This window comes from Acromyrmex echinatior, chromosome 18 (assembly GCF_024713525.1).
Source record: "Acromyrmex echinatior isolate Ae372 chromosome 18, ASM2471352v2, whole genome shotgun sequence".
Classification (NCBI taxonomy): Eukaryota; Metazoa; Arthropoda; class Insecta; order Hymenoptera; family Formicidae; genus Acromyrmex; species Acromyrmex echinatior.
In genome coordinates, this window is record NC_141869.1 from 1,256,645 (window position 1) to 1,272,445 (window position 15,801).

General features: G+C 34.4%; 1 protein-coding gene across 1 annotated transcript in view; it reads right to left on the bottom strand.

Annotated features, from left to right (window-relative positions):
• jar (Myosin heavy chain 95F jaguar) overlaps positions 1–14,964 on the bottom strand; it is a 21,934-nt gene extending 6,970 nt beyond the window's left edge. Inside the window, exons 1-11 of the mRNA XM_011063783.2 lie at positions 14,765–14,964; positions 4,899–5,092; positions 4,343–4,416; positions 4,136–4,265; positions 3,865–4,029; positions 2,310–2,722; positions 1,442–1,701; positions 1,155–1,312; positions 907–1,071; positions 373–596; positions 21–212 (exon numbers count right to left, since the gene is read on the bottom strand). Coding sequence (XP_011062085.2) covers positions 21–212; positions 373–596; positions 907–1,071; positions 1,155–1,312; positions 1,442–1,701; positions 2,310–2,722; positions 3,865–4,029; positions 4,136–4,265; positions 4,343–4,416; positions 4,899–5,079 — 1,962 coding nt within the window. The 5' untranslated portion in view covers positions 5,080–5,092; positions 14,765–14,964. The remainder of the gene's footprint in view (positions 1–20; positions 213–372; positions 597–906; positions 1,072–1,154; positions 1,313–1,441; positions 1,702–2,309; positions 2,723–3,864; positions 4,030–4,135; positions 4,266–4,342; positions 4,417–4,898; positions 5,093–14,764) is intronic.
• Between the last annotated feature and the right edge of the window lie 837 nt (positions 14,965–15,801).

Below are 15,801 nucleotides of genomic sequence, written 5' to 3' on the forward strand. Positions count from 1 at the left end.
TAAAAAATCCGTATTCTTACATTGCTTTTTAACTTGTCCATCAGTTCGCCGAGCTGCGTCTTGAATTTACTGCCGACACTGATAAAGGTGAGTTTTCCCTTTTGCAACGAATGATTGGCGAATTGCGTCCTAAGGAATTTATTCCCACTTTCCTGAATAAGCCCTTCTAAGGAAGCGTGCAGTGCATCGTTGTTTTTTTCAATGAACTGATTCTATAGGATCAAAATATAAACTCACAGTTACATACATATTTTTTCAGAAATTTTTCTGGATGCAAAAATTCAAAATGATTCTGGATGCTAAAAATCAGGAAAATGTCTTTAAAAAATGCATTTATGATTTTTTTATTTTCCTTATTTTGCAATTTTTTACCGTTTGATAGCAGACACCGCCGGCGTAATGGCGAATCACGAAGCCCTCATCATCTCGTAATTCTCGATGAGCCTTCAATCGTGACGTTCGCGGTAAAGTGATGCGGAAGTGACCATTCCACGCGCGGTGAACCTCGTTGGTGAAATGTGCGAAACTGTGAGTTGGCAGTTTCGACTCCTCGTCTAGCAGGAAGAAGATACCTGTATTCTTCGATTCGATTAAATCTGAAAGTTAGCGTGACACGCAATTTATTTTCAAAATCTATAAGAAATACTATTTATCATGAAATGTTATCTTAAGAAAAACTGTGAAAACATTTGTTTGGATAAAACGATACGTCTTCTAAATTACTTTACATAAAAAATAATTAAATAATTCATTAATTGATAATACATACCCGGGAAAAAAATATATATATGATATGAAATATATATGAAACATTTTTTCCGGATAATTTATAATTTTTCATTTTAAGGAATAAATGTCCGAATTTATGATTTGCTCTTTATTATTTGCAACTTTAATTTTACGCACCGATGCAATCCTGATTATCGACGTACGAGATTTTTGGAACGTTCAAGGACTCTCGGGCGTAAAGCTCCTGCTCATATTTCAGGATCCGTTCGTTGAAGAACTGCTGAAGTTTCTCGTTGCAGTAGTTTATGCAAAACTGTTCGAAGCTATTGACTTTGAAGTATTCTACGCATGAGAAATAAAAATTGTTACGATTCGCTTTTATATAAATCAGAAAAATGTTCACTGATTAAGAACATTGTTCTCACCAAATCCTGCAATGTCCAGTACGCCAATATAGTAACTTGAAGCCTTGAAAGGTATGCTCTTGTTAATCCGCGCAACAATGTGATCAAACAATTTGCTATAAATAGCCTTGCCGAGAGCGTCCCTAGCATTATGGGCTTCGTAAACCTTCAGGGGCACCCTATTGCAATTAGACAGTTAGAAAGAATAATAAAAAAGGCCGCATTATAACAGAAAATTTAAAAAATATTTAAATTCATTAGAAAAGCAATAAAAAGTAGAATATTATTTAAAATCTTTGTGTACTCACATGATGACGGTCCCTTTGATACCACCCCGACTGGTTTGCATTACTTTCGAGACAAGAGCTTGTCGCAACTCTTCGGGATCAACTCCCAGTAACTTTGCGGATATCGTTACCGCTTTTCCCGAGTCGGCGGTTATCCTACAACCGCCTTTTGTATCCTCCGGATTATCCTCGAACATAATGTTGCCGAGATGTAGCACTGCAGCCACCATCGTGTAGATCTCCATGCGTTCCGCATCCGTTAAACCGAGTCGAGTAAATGCCTTTCATATTATAAAAATAATAAAAAGAATGAAAATATTAGCGCAAATATACAAGAAATTTCAGAAATATATTAACAAAATAAACAATAAAATAAAATATCTTAACAGGACTCTCACTTCTTAAAATAACAATAATAATCGATTCAAGGCTAATAAGAATCAGCGCGGGAGGGAGTGCGCAATATTAATGTGGAATGATGACTTAATTCCAATTTTTTTATGATATCTTCTTTATTCAAAGTATTGAACGTTTCGATTCTCTTTGGAGTCTTCCTCAGCAAACAATCATCGCAGTATAATTTGATGTTAGACACGGTCAACACTCTACAAATATTGTAATTAGTTCCGATATAATGACTAAATCTTATAATTATTGAATTCAAGAATATCCAAAGCTTCTAAACATGTTTGGAGTCCATTAAGCGTCCACTTCGGACTTGGAAACCTGTAAAGTGGTGACTTTTCTTGACGGACTATCGGGTTGTTCTGCGATGATTATTATTATTACTATTCTAACAAATCGAGATTAAATAATTACTGGAGATTTTCAAGTTTTCAAATTGTTTGAAATCGCTTGATTTATGTCACTGAAAAAAATTTCGCCATACCTGATCGATAGCATTAAATCCTTCAACATCATCCAAAATAGGATCGTGGAGACTACCCTTTTGTGTTTGCTCGCGACTCTTTTGCGCCTCATTCAATCGTTTCTCCGATCTCGCGTTGCAGAAATACTGAGTGCAGCCATTCCTCAGATAATGAAAGTCATCCGGCTTGGTAATCCCCAATTTTGCGCGCAAATCAGCCGACGCACCAGCGCACATCATGTAGAACACATGATAATTCCGCTCGTCCGGGCTCTGCAGGCACACCCTGGACTTCTCCAGCAAGTAGTGGGAGATGTATCCGCCGACCACCTGACACTTGGCATCGAAATGCACCTCCATGAACTTGCCGAAGCGTGAGCTGTTATTGTTGCGCTTCGTCTTCGCATTACCGAACGCTTCCAGAACCGGAGTTGCTACGAATCAATTGTAACAAAAAATACGTCACAATCGATTTCTAACTTGTCAAACCATGACGCTGAGTAAACAAGAAGAACAAGATTCTTTTAAAACGCATTGTTTAGCTTGCGTATTTTTTATGTTTAATAAAAATAAAAACATTCAATAAAAATATTATATATTTAATATTATACAAGGTGTTTGATAAGTAATGATAAAACTCCCGCATAGGAGTAGAGCGGACTGAATTGAGTTGAAAAGTCCTGTACTATTTTACAATTTTCGCAATAGTTAACAAAATATTAATTACTAAAAATCGCTGAAATACTAGTTTTCAATAATTTTTTACTCAAGTACTTTCAACTTTATAAAAAAATAGCAAGTGACAAAGGTTTATTTTCTTCTCATAGAGTTCTGAGAATTTTTTCAGAATTTTTCATAATACCGCATTTTCTCATTGGAAAAAGTAGTTGCCAATAAGAAAATGTAATATTAAAAAATTGATAAAAAATTCTGAAAAAATTCTTAGAGCTCTAGAAGAAAATAAACAATTTCTGTCTCTTACTGTTTTTCTGTAAAATTGATAATACTTGAGTAAAAAATTATTGAAAATCAATATTTGGTGATATTTAGAGTAATTGATATCTTACTAATAATTACGAAAAATTGCAAAATGGTAGAGAACTTTTCAGTTTAATCCGCTCTACCCCTACGCAAGAGATTTTATCATTACTAATCAAACATCCTGTATATGATGTTATTCTATTAAAATATTCTGTAATTTATGAATACACATATACTATATACACATATACTATATTTTATAATTAGCAACAAATAATGTTGTATGCATTTATTATAATATTTTTGTTCTTATATAATTGATTCATTTTTTTGTAAAAATTAATAAATTTCAAAGTTTGAGATTATAAATATTAAAAAGAAAATGGCAAGTTTTTTAATATTTGTCATTATTATGACTTTGAGTTTATGGTACTTGAGATCATGTTGAAAGAATCGCAAAATTACCATAAAAATAAAAACATTAACTATTATATAATTATTTAATTAAAAATTTAATTTTTATTTCACGATGTTAGTTGGACGGAATTAAACTTCACGGATTTAATTGGGGTTCGTATTAATTATTTTCTTTTACCATCAAGAATCCTCTGTTCAATCGGACCGGCCGTCGAACCCCAGAGATCACAGAGATACCGCAGGAGATACTTAGTCGACTCGGTCTTGCCAGCTCCCGATTCACCGGATACGATAATGCTTTGAGATTGTTTCAGCACTTTCATATCTCTAAACGCTTTGTCGCCTGCAAACATAAAGCAAATGACTCTATACTCTCGCCGAGAACGAATCAATTAGGGGGGAAAGGGGGGGGGTAAGAGTCATATAGGTGTGTGTACGCGATCACGTACCGATGGCGAAGACGTGCGGTGGCGTTTCACCCAAAGATTTTCCTTGATAACCTTTGATAGTCCGCGGTGAATAGAGATCCTTCACCTCGTAATACGGATTCACAGCTATCAGAATGTTGGCGACGTAAGTCTGAAATTTAACGATGTAACGAGAGATTAAGAATGACAAAAGTGGTCGTCGACCTCAGCATCATCGTAATCACTTACATATATTCTGTCCTTGAAATAACGAGTGCGAATATTATTTAGCAGCGTGGCCTCATTCAGGTACATCAAGGCACCTGGAAGGAGATAATTTAGAGATAAAAAGATGAGTGGGAGAAAAGGATCAGTGAAAGTGCCTTTGCAAAAGAGCGAAAGTCGCGTGAGAAGCGAGCGTGACCGAGCGATCTTAATCTAGCTCTGATATATAAAATAGACGAAACGCACAAATGCGTCACGGTGTGTAGTAATCGGGGGGAGGAATTGCGAATAAATAGCAACGTATCTTTTCACTCCCGTTTTCTTCGCTCTTAAGAAGGTTTTCTACTTTATCGCGTTTTTTAAGAATTTATTGATATTATTTATTTATATTACTTTTAGGAATTTTTTTGGGAAGGGGGATAGAAAAATATTTTTGAAAATTAAATCTCTTTAACATATACATTCGCAGCAAGATCAGTATTGTCTTACTTTTGTTGGCAAAGTCAAAGTTTCTCAGAATTTTTCTTTTCTTGTCTTTCGTTAAAATTACAACGGACAAGTTTTGAGAGAAAATATTTACAATTATCCTCGACATCTTTGGTGTAATCGCCGGCAGGATATACTTCGTCCAGTGGACAGGTGCGTTGCGGATATTTCGGATCGAGGGGCATGATCAAAGCATCCCCGTCCACCATGTCCGTGAATTTCCCGATGATGAAACCCTCCTGAGGGTCACGGACCCACACCTGTTGGTTCTCCATCCCGAGCTTTACTCTAGAACAAACGATTACGAAATGATACATTCTGCGATCTTTTCTTATTTTTACTCTTTAGTCTATGTTTTAGATTCTTCGAGAGAAAGTGCATTAACTAGAACGTTTCGTATAATATAAATCATAATTTTCTAACGTGAAAAGTACAATAAAAATTATTTATGAGAAATGTTATCGCATATGTAGAATATCTTAAGATCATCCGACGATCTCTTTTTGTTGTCTTACAGTTAATTCCTTTAGCTAATTTAAAATTAATATTCTTTCATAAATTAAATTATCGTCAGTAATTTTCAAGCAATTAGCCGTTTAAATTAAAGAATTCTTTTGAGTATTGGAAGAAAATTTTAAATTCTGGTCTGTTCAAATTTATTGTATAATATTATCATTTGAGTCAATATGGTTAAAAGCTCTAAAAATAAAAAAAATTTCACAATAAATCTTATATTAATAAACAAAGTCAAATATCAGAAAAAGTTTTTAATCCTCTGCTGACAATTAGGATCTTTAAAGGCTTCATTGATATTTTGATTGTAAATTTTGATAGATGAATTTAAATCTGTAAAAAAATAAATTAAATATAATTCGACTTCTATGATAATAAAAATTTGTTACTGGAGCTTTAATAAGTATATCAAATTTTTTCAAATTTTTATATATTGTAATTTGAAACAATACAAAATTTGCTGTTTCTTAAAAACTTTTATTTGTTGATGCAAGAGTTAAAATTCATGTTACTGATAAATAAAATAAAATAAAAAATTAAATAAAATATTATTAAGAAAATATAAATTACATTTTAAGTCAAATAAATCCAAACAGATTCGCAAGATTAAATAAGCTTGATTAAGATCTTAATCTAATTTTGATGGAATTCTTTCTACGATGACCTTCGATTTCTTCGCTGCGAGAGAAAATCGATTTCAAATTGAACAAAGTATTTGTAGATAAACGGATATCCGGTAGTTTCGCAGAATTATCCAATACGAAAGCGCAAACTCACGTTGAAATTTGCAACGAGAACGATCAACGCGAACGAGCGAGCTATAAAGATGAACGAATCCATTTGTCATTCTCACTTATACGGAATGTAAATCGCCAATGACAATTTCTGCTGATGCATACACTTTCTAGCCGTGTCTTTCGAAGAAGTTTCCGGCGAATGAATCGTCCATGTCTGACTTCCGGCGCTCTACCACGTATGCTGAATGGAGATTCTTAGCAGTCCCATCAATTCTTGGTTTTATTTTAAGCCGTGTATTACCTATTGGCGAAAGAAGCAACAAAAGTGCTGTGACGATCGATAAGGATTGAAGAAGGATTGGTCGTAGTCTAAACGATAGTTTGACAAACGAAGATCTCTCAGTTTAGCTTTAGATGAAAAAGCTTTAAATGATTCTAATAAATAGCAATCAGCGTGTTATCAGAATATATATGGAAAGAATGATTTTATTGAAATTAAAAAATTTTCTTAAATACAGATTTGAATAATTTTATTAAACCATCAAAATAGTTGTGTATTACGCTTAAGCGTTAATAACAAAGCTGCAAAAAGCATTCTAGCTATTAATTTGAACGTCTCGTATAATTTGATAATCCAAACATTTTGTGTGTGTGTGTGTGTGTGTGTGTGTGTGTGTGTGTGTGTATACACAAAGAATACATTTATAAATCTCATTATGTATCAAATATTTTCTTTGAATAGTAATGATACAAAATGCCTTATAAATTTCTGCAAAATTTCTTTCTTTAATCTTTTAGACTTAAATCAATATTAAAAATATTTTTAATTTCGTTTTCAAACAAAAATTACAGAATTATTAAATTAATTGTGTATTTCATTAAAACATTTTTTTCTTCCATTTTATTTAATTGAGTATTCTGTCTAAAATACTTCGCTAGTATAATTAAAATCGATTATTCTAGAATATTCTATATATACGCAATGATCATCCCGTGACATGTAGGACAATTCTGTGATAATAACGGAAGTAGAAGCTTATCGGTTTGAAAATTGGATGAAATTTGGACTTGCACTTTGATATTAATACTCTTCTTTTTTCCTCAAAAATTGAAATTCTCAATTTATCGCTTATCACAACACGTTATCGAGATAAGCATGACAGAAGGTACGACGAATTCAAAATAATCGCCAAAACCATATAGTGCAGCTGCTCCGTGTATTCTTTTCGCTTCTCTTTCTTAAAATAACGGACGATATCGGATTATGTTTCACCTGTCAAGTATATCTCCTTTGTATCAACATTATTATTTCATAGATTCCTAAGAAATTCTATAATATAAAATATGAAATTATAACGTATCTCTTTCTCGAAGCTCTCGTTTCTAAAATTAATATTTAAAATATTGACTACCCCAGCAAAAATCTATAAATGAAACAAAAATATTGACAACTCATTTCACCTTGTGAAAATTTCAAAAACCTTAGGAAGTTGAAGATTTGTGTCTTTTTCTCAAAATTATTATTCACAAATTGTGTAATGAATACAAAAAATTGTAATTGAACTCCAAATTGTATTTATAAAAAATTTTCGCATAAAAAAAAGTGTAATCATATATTCATTCAAAATTTTGGGTTTTCAAAAAATATTTATTTACAAAAAAACTATGAATATTTAACGAGTATTCATATTCATTCAAACAAAATATAAACTGAAAAAAAGCTCCAATAAGCAATCGTTACCCTTAACTATAACCGGCTATAATTTTGATGACTTTAAGTAAAAAGAAATGAATTTTATTTATTTTTGTCATTGTAATATTCAAATTTTGTGAAGGAAACTTAGAAATTTTAAAAAATATTTTAATACATTTTTTATTTATAAATAATTTATATCTATTTGATAGAACGCTATATACATATTCCAATATAATTCCGATTACGTCACAGTAATGAAATTCATAAACGTGTTATAAGATATCTTGGGTGCGTCGTTCATTATGATGGACATTAAATTCTGAGATATATTATTTATTTTCAATAAAAATATCTTTGTTTAACCTATATGTCTATTATATAGGTAGGTAGTTTCTATAGATTTCTGTTTTCTCTTGCAGGCTTGCAAGCTATAAATGTGCAAATAATGCAGAGTAAAAGTGAATACAAAACGAAAATATTTGTAATCATATTGAAAAAATATTCATTCAAATGGAATGAAAAAGTATTTTATTCGTTTCTTGACGAATAAAAAAGAAGTGTATTCGAATGAGTATTTTCATTCACTTTTTATTCATTTATTCAAATATTAAGTATATATTCACCGGACACACTTTAGAAATTATTATTTACAAATTCCTCAATTTTCTGCCTGTCTTCGCTATCATGCGGGGACAATTTTCTCGATTGCGTAACTCAATCCTCTCGACGATTTTCGAGTTCAGCATGCGCGGCGGACACGCTTCCCGAGGTTGTGCAGGCGGTCGTGCGCGGCGATAAAATCACAGGCACAGAGGTACAAAACTCGTCGTCGTCATCGTCGTTCTGGCGACACGGCCACACCGTGTGTGTTTTCCGGCGTCACCAGGTACGACAATCCGACAGGCAGCCGCGCGCGATCAAAGGTCGTCACGAGCCGCTGCATCTCGCGTTTTACACGTGACAGAATTTCGAAAAAGTTCCCGGTACCCCCATCCCTCGTCGTCGACCATGACACGCTGCACTAAACCTGTCGCATTTGCATACGAGTGCATCTGATATCTATAACATTTTATTAAGAACAAGTAAAAAGCGATTTAAATATATCCGGCTTATTACTTTTATTTATCGTACTAAACCGGTATCTTTCCTTTTGAGTTCAATTTGTTACGCCTTCAAGTGCTCCAGTTTTATTTTTTAAGCTAAATTGATATATAATCTTTCTGTTACATATAAAAGCAGCAAATAGATTGGTAACCCAATCTATAATAGATCCGTTCTTTTTAGCTAAAGTTCTTGCACGGTTCGTCTTTCTTTCTTTTTTCTTTACATTGAAGAGAAAAAGAGAAAAAATGAACCGTGCAAAAAGTTCAATTAAAAGGAATAATATTTTGTAGGCCTAATATTTTGTTATTTTTAACTTCCATGTGTGTCAACATGTAAATCCATCTCTATGTAGTTTCAAAGTAAATATCGCCTATATCTCTTTAAAATCAAGAGAGAGAGAGAGAGAGAGAGAGAAATAAATATAGATAAAGCATTTATTTCCATTCTAGAGCAAACCTTCTAAGAACGTACAAGTAATAACAATAATAATAATTAAGCAGGCAAAGAGAGAGACAGAGTTTTAAGTCTCGCTTAAAGTAACTTTGGTGCAATTCAGCCCTATAGAAATATTACGATTAGGTGTAATTCGACTTTGTAATTATGAATTTAAGTGCCGAAAGGAGCGCGTGACAAAACGTAAAACTCAATACGCAGTTCGGTAGAATAGCTGAATAAAGACTCTCTGAATACCTGCAATTGTTACTTGATATATAACACCGTGTGATTACCGTGTCGAATAGCAGTCGCAACTGCTGGGAATCACGCGCGGTCGATCTGGAAAGCGCGAGAAATTGCCTTGTTCCTTCTGTCGTACTCTCCGCATCCCGTTAGAGATATCGTAACGGTAAAAGCCAGCGGTAAATCCTTGCATCGATCCACAGGACATCGCAGCTACGAGTCGGTGGTGCATGTATTTTGAATCGCGCTAATCCACGGAACCGAATCTCATCTGGTCTACTGATGACGAACAACGGCGACGACGGATATCGAAACGTGACGGCTGTCTGAATTGACTCTACCACGAAACGATGCGATCGAACGAAGCGAACAATGTAGCAACACGTCGCGGCGTCTAAGCATGCTAAGAAGCAATTTTCTGCGTTCCGAGAGATGAGAGGTGCATCGCAAATAGGAAGAAGAAAGAGAGGAAGAGACAGAGAGAGAGAGAGAGAGAGGGGCGAGGAATCGTTCGTATCGGTTCGTTCACCTTCTTCTACATAGCAGAAGAAACCGTAACGTCCAGATGTTGCATCGTTTTTCTCCTTTCCCTCCCGCGTCGTCTCGTTAACCCTTTCCTTTTTCTTCTTTTCCTCTTTTTTTTTTTTTTTTAATTCGCGATACAGCAAGGCGCGGTACTATCGATCCTCCGGCTTTCTCACTCTCGGGCTCGGCGTCTCTTAAGATCGCTTTCGAGCATTGTTCCTCGATCGAGGTGTGGTTCCTCGCGAGGCGCGTTCTCCGCCTTTCGTTCGCGACCTCAGGTTTATAGAGACAATCGTGCTAATGCGCGATCCGAATCTCGATCCGAACGTACTTTGCGTGCGGAGATACCTCGCGCTGACGCGTCGCGCGACAGACCTCTAAATCCATTGAAAGAGCCGGTCGAAAGGGAATGAAAGGGACGTGAGAGGAAATAGGAAACGGCAGGTGGGACTGGCATACGAAACAGGGAGACACGCGTGAGCGCTCATCGAATTTACCATACTGAAACTCGCAGTCAAAATAAAGGAAAAAAAATATATAATCCGTGAATTCTCTCCAAAGTCTTCTACTATTCTTCCAAAAAAAGATAGATACAGATATCTTTAACGTTTTTATTTATTATGACTTCATCAGCGGCATAAGAACAGGAAAAAATAATGGAGGTTTTATTGTAATGAAGGAAGGAAATATCCATCGTTTGTGTTTTTAAATTTATAGTATAGATTAAACATTATATGTAATTTAAAGTTGAAAAATTCTTAAAAAATTGAATAAAAAAACTAATAACAAAAGTTTTAATGAGACTCACATATGTTCCTCTTATAGATTAATCGCGTTAATAAAATTATTTATTTATGTACTATTTAATAATTAGTTATTTAATTATTTATTATTTATTTTGTTACAAAAATAATGCGTTAATTTTATTATACAATCGCAATTGAAAGATTTGCAATCCCGAATCGCAATATTAAAAATGAAATCGATAAGTAGATAGCACGTAATCAGAAACAATAAATATATTATGTAAGTACAGTTCGATGTTTATGAAAATGCATTTATTAAAATATAGTTTATTCTCAAAACCAAATAAGATCATTTCGTTAATCGATAAACTTTCAGCAAATGAGAGATCTAATTATATCAATATATTCGCCGCGCGATAGGTTTCTTGTTTCAATCACGGTAATGTTTCACGTCATTTAACATTAATTAGAACAACCTTCACACTATCACCGTCATCAAGAGCACTTAGTGATTAGATCGAGTACAGTGGGTCGAGCTTTCGGTCCCGCGGTCTGCCATTTGAATCAAGTTCCGCTCAACATTTTATGGCAATTAACGGAGCAGCGCATTTTGTAAAATAATTCAACTATATATCTTCAACTACGCCGAAATATTATCTAGATACATTCTCGATTAATCTCATCATATAATATTACATATTATTAGCTGTTACTGCTAATTTAACTACATATTGTATTATTTCGCTATGTCATCATTAAATAGCATTGGCTACATAATGTGAACATTTTTTCGATCAGTGACGTGACGTGATTCCTTGGAATACATCGCAGACACCATTAGTTTAACAGTACATGTAGACATATACAGCGAGTGCAAAAAGTATTCGTATAGAGAAAATATTTTTTAAAAAAACTTTATTTTTAAAGTGTAAATATTATTCAGCGAGAAATGAGTCATTGAATTGATGTCGAATCGATATCGATATGATAATTTCAATATCAATTTGACGTCGATTCCAAAAAGATGTGTATTAATTATAGAAAATATATCATCTGAAAAAAAATTGAAAATTAAATATTGTATTGTTTGGATACTCAAAAAATATTCGTACATTTGAGAAATTTAGCTTCTAAAATTAGAAATACACGTTTGTTTATGTTAGAACATAATGTATTCATTGTATAAAATTTATTTCTTACAAATAAGACTTTTTTATAACAAATTTCCTTATACGAATACTTTTTGCTCTCACTGTATATGTGTGTTTATCCTGTAAAGCGAGCGGAAATTAATCTTGACAGTATCCGAGGATCGGAATGCAAATTTTTGATGGACGATTTACTGTAAAAGAAAATCGATCAATGCGATGGCTCGGGAACGGCATGATCGGAAGTCGCTACAATTCACATTTAAGTACACATAATCGAGACCACGGATGAGTCATGAGCGTCCTCGATGTCTCTCACGGCTGTTCGCCCACCTATATATACATATATAGGATCAAGCGATTCTTTTTCCGCGGTTGCGTAACGAAATTCACGCCGTATCATACATTCGTTCGTTGAAAGGATCCGCCACTAAATGACAGCGAGGTTCTTCTCGCAAGAGAATCTCAATTCTGTCGATTCACTTTCGCTGTTACTTTTGTTAAAGAGAAACAATAGGGCGACAAACGCTATCTCCAATTTGAATGAGTTTCTTACATGATAAAATGACGGAAAATGTTCCGAAATCATACGAAAGCATATTGTTCCGCATGTGTTCTTTTGTTGCTGAGGTCGGGATAATTTCAACAGCTGACTCGACGTCTCCGGCCAAGTATTACCGCAATGTATAGGAAAAAAAAATATAAAGTACCTTATTTCTCAGATGAAAAATTATACCGAGTTTGAAGACACTTCACATGGAAAGAATAGTTTTGCTGAAATATTTAAAAATTTAGCTAGATAGAGATTTGAAAATAAACTTTGTTGGACTATCAAAATTCATGTACACTGGAAAAAATAATTAAATTTTAATAAATGTTTGAAACATTCTATAAGCCAAATATCTACTAAATGTAAACGTACAGATTTATTTGATGTAAAAACTATTAATTCAACTATTATTTTTTTATTGTGAATAAATATTTATATTATTGTAAATATATGTTTATTTAGTACTATTAAAAAATATATATATTAACTAAAATTTGCAATGATTGCTAGAATATCAAAATTTTTTGCAGCAAAATTATTTATCGTGTTTATATTTTCCACATAAATATTTTCGATAAAATTATTTTCAAATCTGCAACTAGTTAATTATTAAATATATCAGCAAAATCGTTCTCTCCGTGAGAGAATAGATAAATCGCTCGCGAGAGATTTAGAGTGATTATGCGAAGCCAGGTTCGCACGCTAAATGACGTTTTCTCCAGCAGTAACAATTAAGACAAGAATTCCGAGGAATTATAAAATTGGTTTAAGTGTTCTTATTAAGAATCGCAATTAATACGACGTGTGGCACGAATGATTAAACTCGAGAAGAACAACGAAGTTACATCGCGCCCCACAATTATATGACGTTCGATAAGAAATCCGAGATAAAACGTAATTAAGAATTTTGTGACAATTAAAATAACTTTGAAGTAAAAATCGGGACATATAAATATATACGTACATGTAGAAAATTAAGTGCAAAACGCTTTAAATAATAACGTCACTCACAATACATTGCGATGTATGATTCATTATATATCAGACTTATCTGAAATAAAACCTGTTCACCCAATCGTTATCATTTGTATCGTTATCTCTCTCAGACTTAAGGTGATCGTTTTCGTAATTCTCTTCCTTTTTTTCGTCGAAAGAGACGCCATTGTGAAAACGTAGAAAACCGGCAGCGGTAATTACGGTTTTGCACAAGTATTCATCCACCCATCTATTTCACAATTGAAACGACGTTTCGCGAGAGCGAGGTGCGCGTATCATCGTATACATATTACGCGTAATTTTTTTTTTAAGAGAACGCGGCCAATTTTTCTCTTTCTCCCCCTTTTTTTCTTTGTCCTCTGTCTAGCTGTCGGATTGTTTTACGAGGTGCACGTAGCCGTTTACGCAGGTTCACACACTAATTCACACAGGCCGCGCCGCGCTTTTGCATTCGCGCATTGCATTGCATTGCATTGCACCTGCGGCGCGCCGCTTCGTTCCACTCTCCTAATCACGGACTAGATAAACCGGCGAGCGTGCAGAAAAAGGAAAAAGAACTTCCAGCAACAATTTTTCATTCCCGCTTCGGCTCTCGCGCCACCGTAAAACAGACATACGGTAATACATTACGTAAAACCTATACGCGTCCGTACTTCTGAATTGTTTGCCCCGCTGATTTATTGAATGATAAACGACGAATGTGTGAATGTTTCTTTTCCTCTATTAAATCCGTAATCTTTTGCAAACAGGACAACTTTTAAAATAGATAAATATAATACATCATGGCTTTCTTCATAGCGCGAATTTGTTTTCACGTCTCCGAAACTGGAAAGTGGAGCTTGAATTCTATTCAAAAATTTATTGGAAATTAAAACAGATAAAGAGAATAATATAAATAAATATAAGAGAATGATATCCTATACTGTTTGCATTTTAGGAAGTTATTAGTTCTTCAAACTCCTTTTTCATCGTTAATACAAGTTCTCCGATTCATTCGCCCTCGATCTTGTTGTTCTTATTATACTTTCAAAGTCCCCCGGCTGATCAAAACATTGAGCATATACTTACGACGCATTACATGAAGATTATACTCGGATTACACCTGTTGAAAACAATAATTCGTGCTCGAGTAACGATAACTCGAGGATCGGCTTATCGCTACTCGGCGGAGCGCGCGGTCGCGCTCCGAAAAGTTTCGCGAAAATTCGCGGGTAGAATTTTCGCAAACAGTTCGCAGGGCAGATTTACGGAAAACGGTTTTACTTACCGTCTCGCCGTGCGAGGACAGTCAGCCGGCCGGAGCGAAACTATAACTTGCGAACGGCACAAAATTCCACATGCAACTGTCGGCGTGCTGTCGGCGTGTGGCGTGTCGACTCGGCGCGGCTTCGGACTGTTCGGAGCGACGAGCCCGCTTCGTCCGCTCGGCGATCCACGGCTGTTTCCGCCGATGCCACGCGGCAAACAGCGATCGTACCACCGTCGCTGTCGCTCGCATCAGCGATACCCCCGTCCACCCCCGTCCACCCCCGTCTAGAGATGATCTTGAAACACGGAATGATAAGAGGTCTGTTCTTTTTAGCTGAACTTCTCGCACGGTTCATCTTTCTTCCTTTTCCCTCCACGTTGGAGAGAAAAAGAGAAAAGGTGAACTGTACAAGAACTTTAGAAACTGAACCGAGAGATTCAAGGCGCGCAAATGAAATGAATTCTCGGATGCAGAGAGAGATTGAATTGTTCAAGATTTGAAATAATTATATATCTGAAATTATGTAGATCATTTTCGTGGTAGTCGTTGGTACCAGCGATGTCCCAAGCTTAAAATCAGTTGGAGAACGCGGATTAACGTTGAATGAAACGCATTTGTGACCAAACACTATTAAATTTGTAATCTACAATTTAAAGTGAAAAATAATATTATATAAAAATAATTTTTATAATTCATACTTAAATACTTTTTTGTATGTATATATTTTGATATGATTGCTGATTTACAAGATATATTTTTAGAGACAAAGATTTTTTAAATACTTAATACGTACATATGTAGTAAAATTTTATCATTGTATAAAATAATGATTTGTATTACAAACGTGATATGATTATCTAATTTTTTACTTTATTCATTTATTAGACAGACTAAAGCTGCGTTCTATTTGACGCTCGTAGCGCTATTTGTTTAACATTTGATAAACAAGACTGAAAGTATTCTAAGAGCGCTATGAGCGCTTTAATGGAACGCAACCTAATATATCTGTAATAGATTGTTATATCTAATATTACATTTATAAAATCGTTTATTAT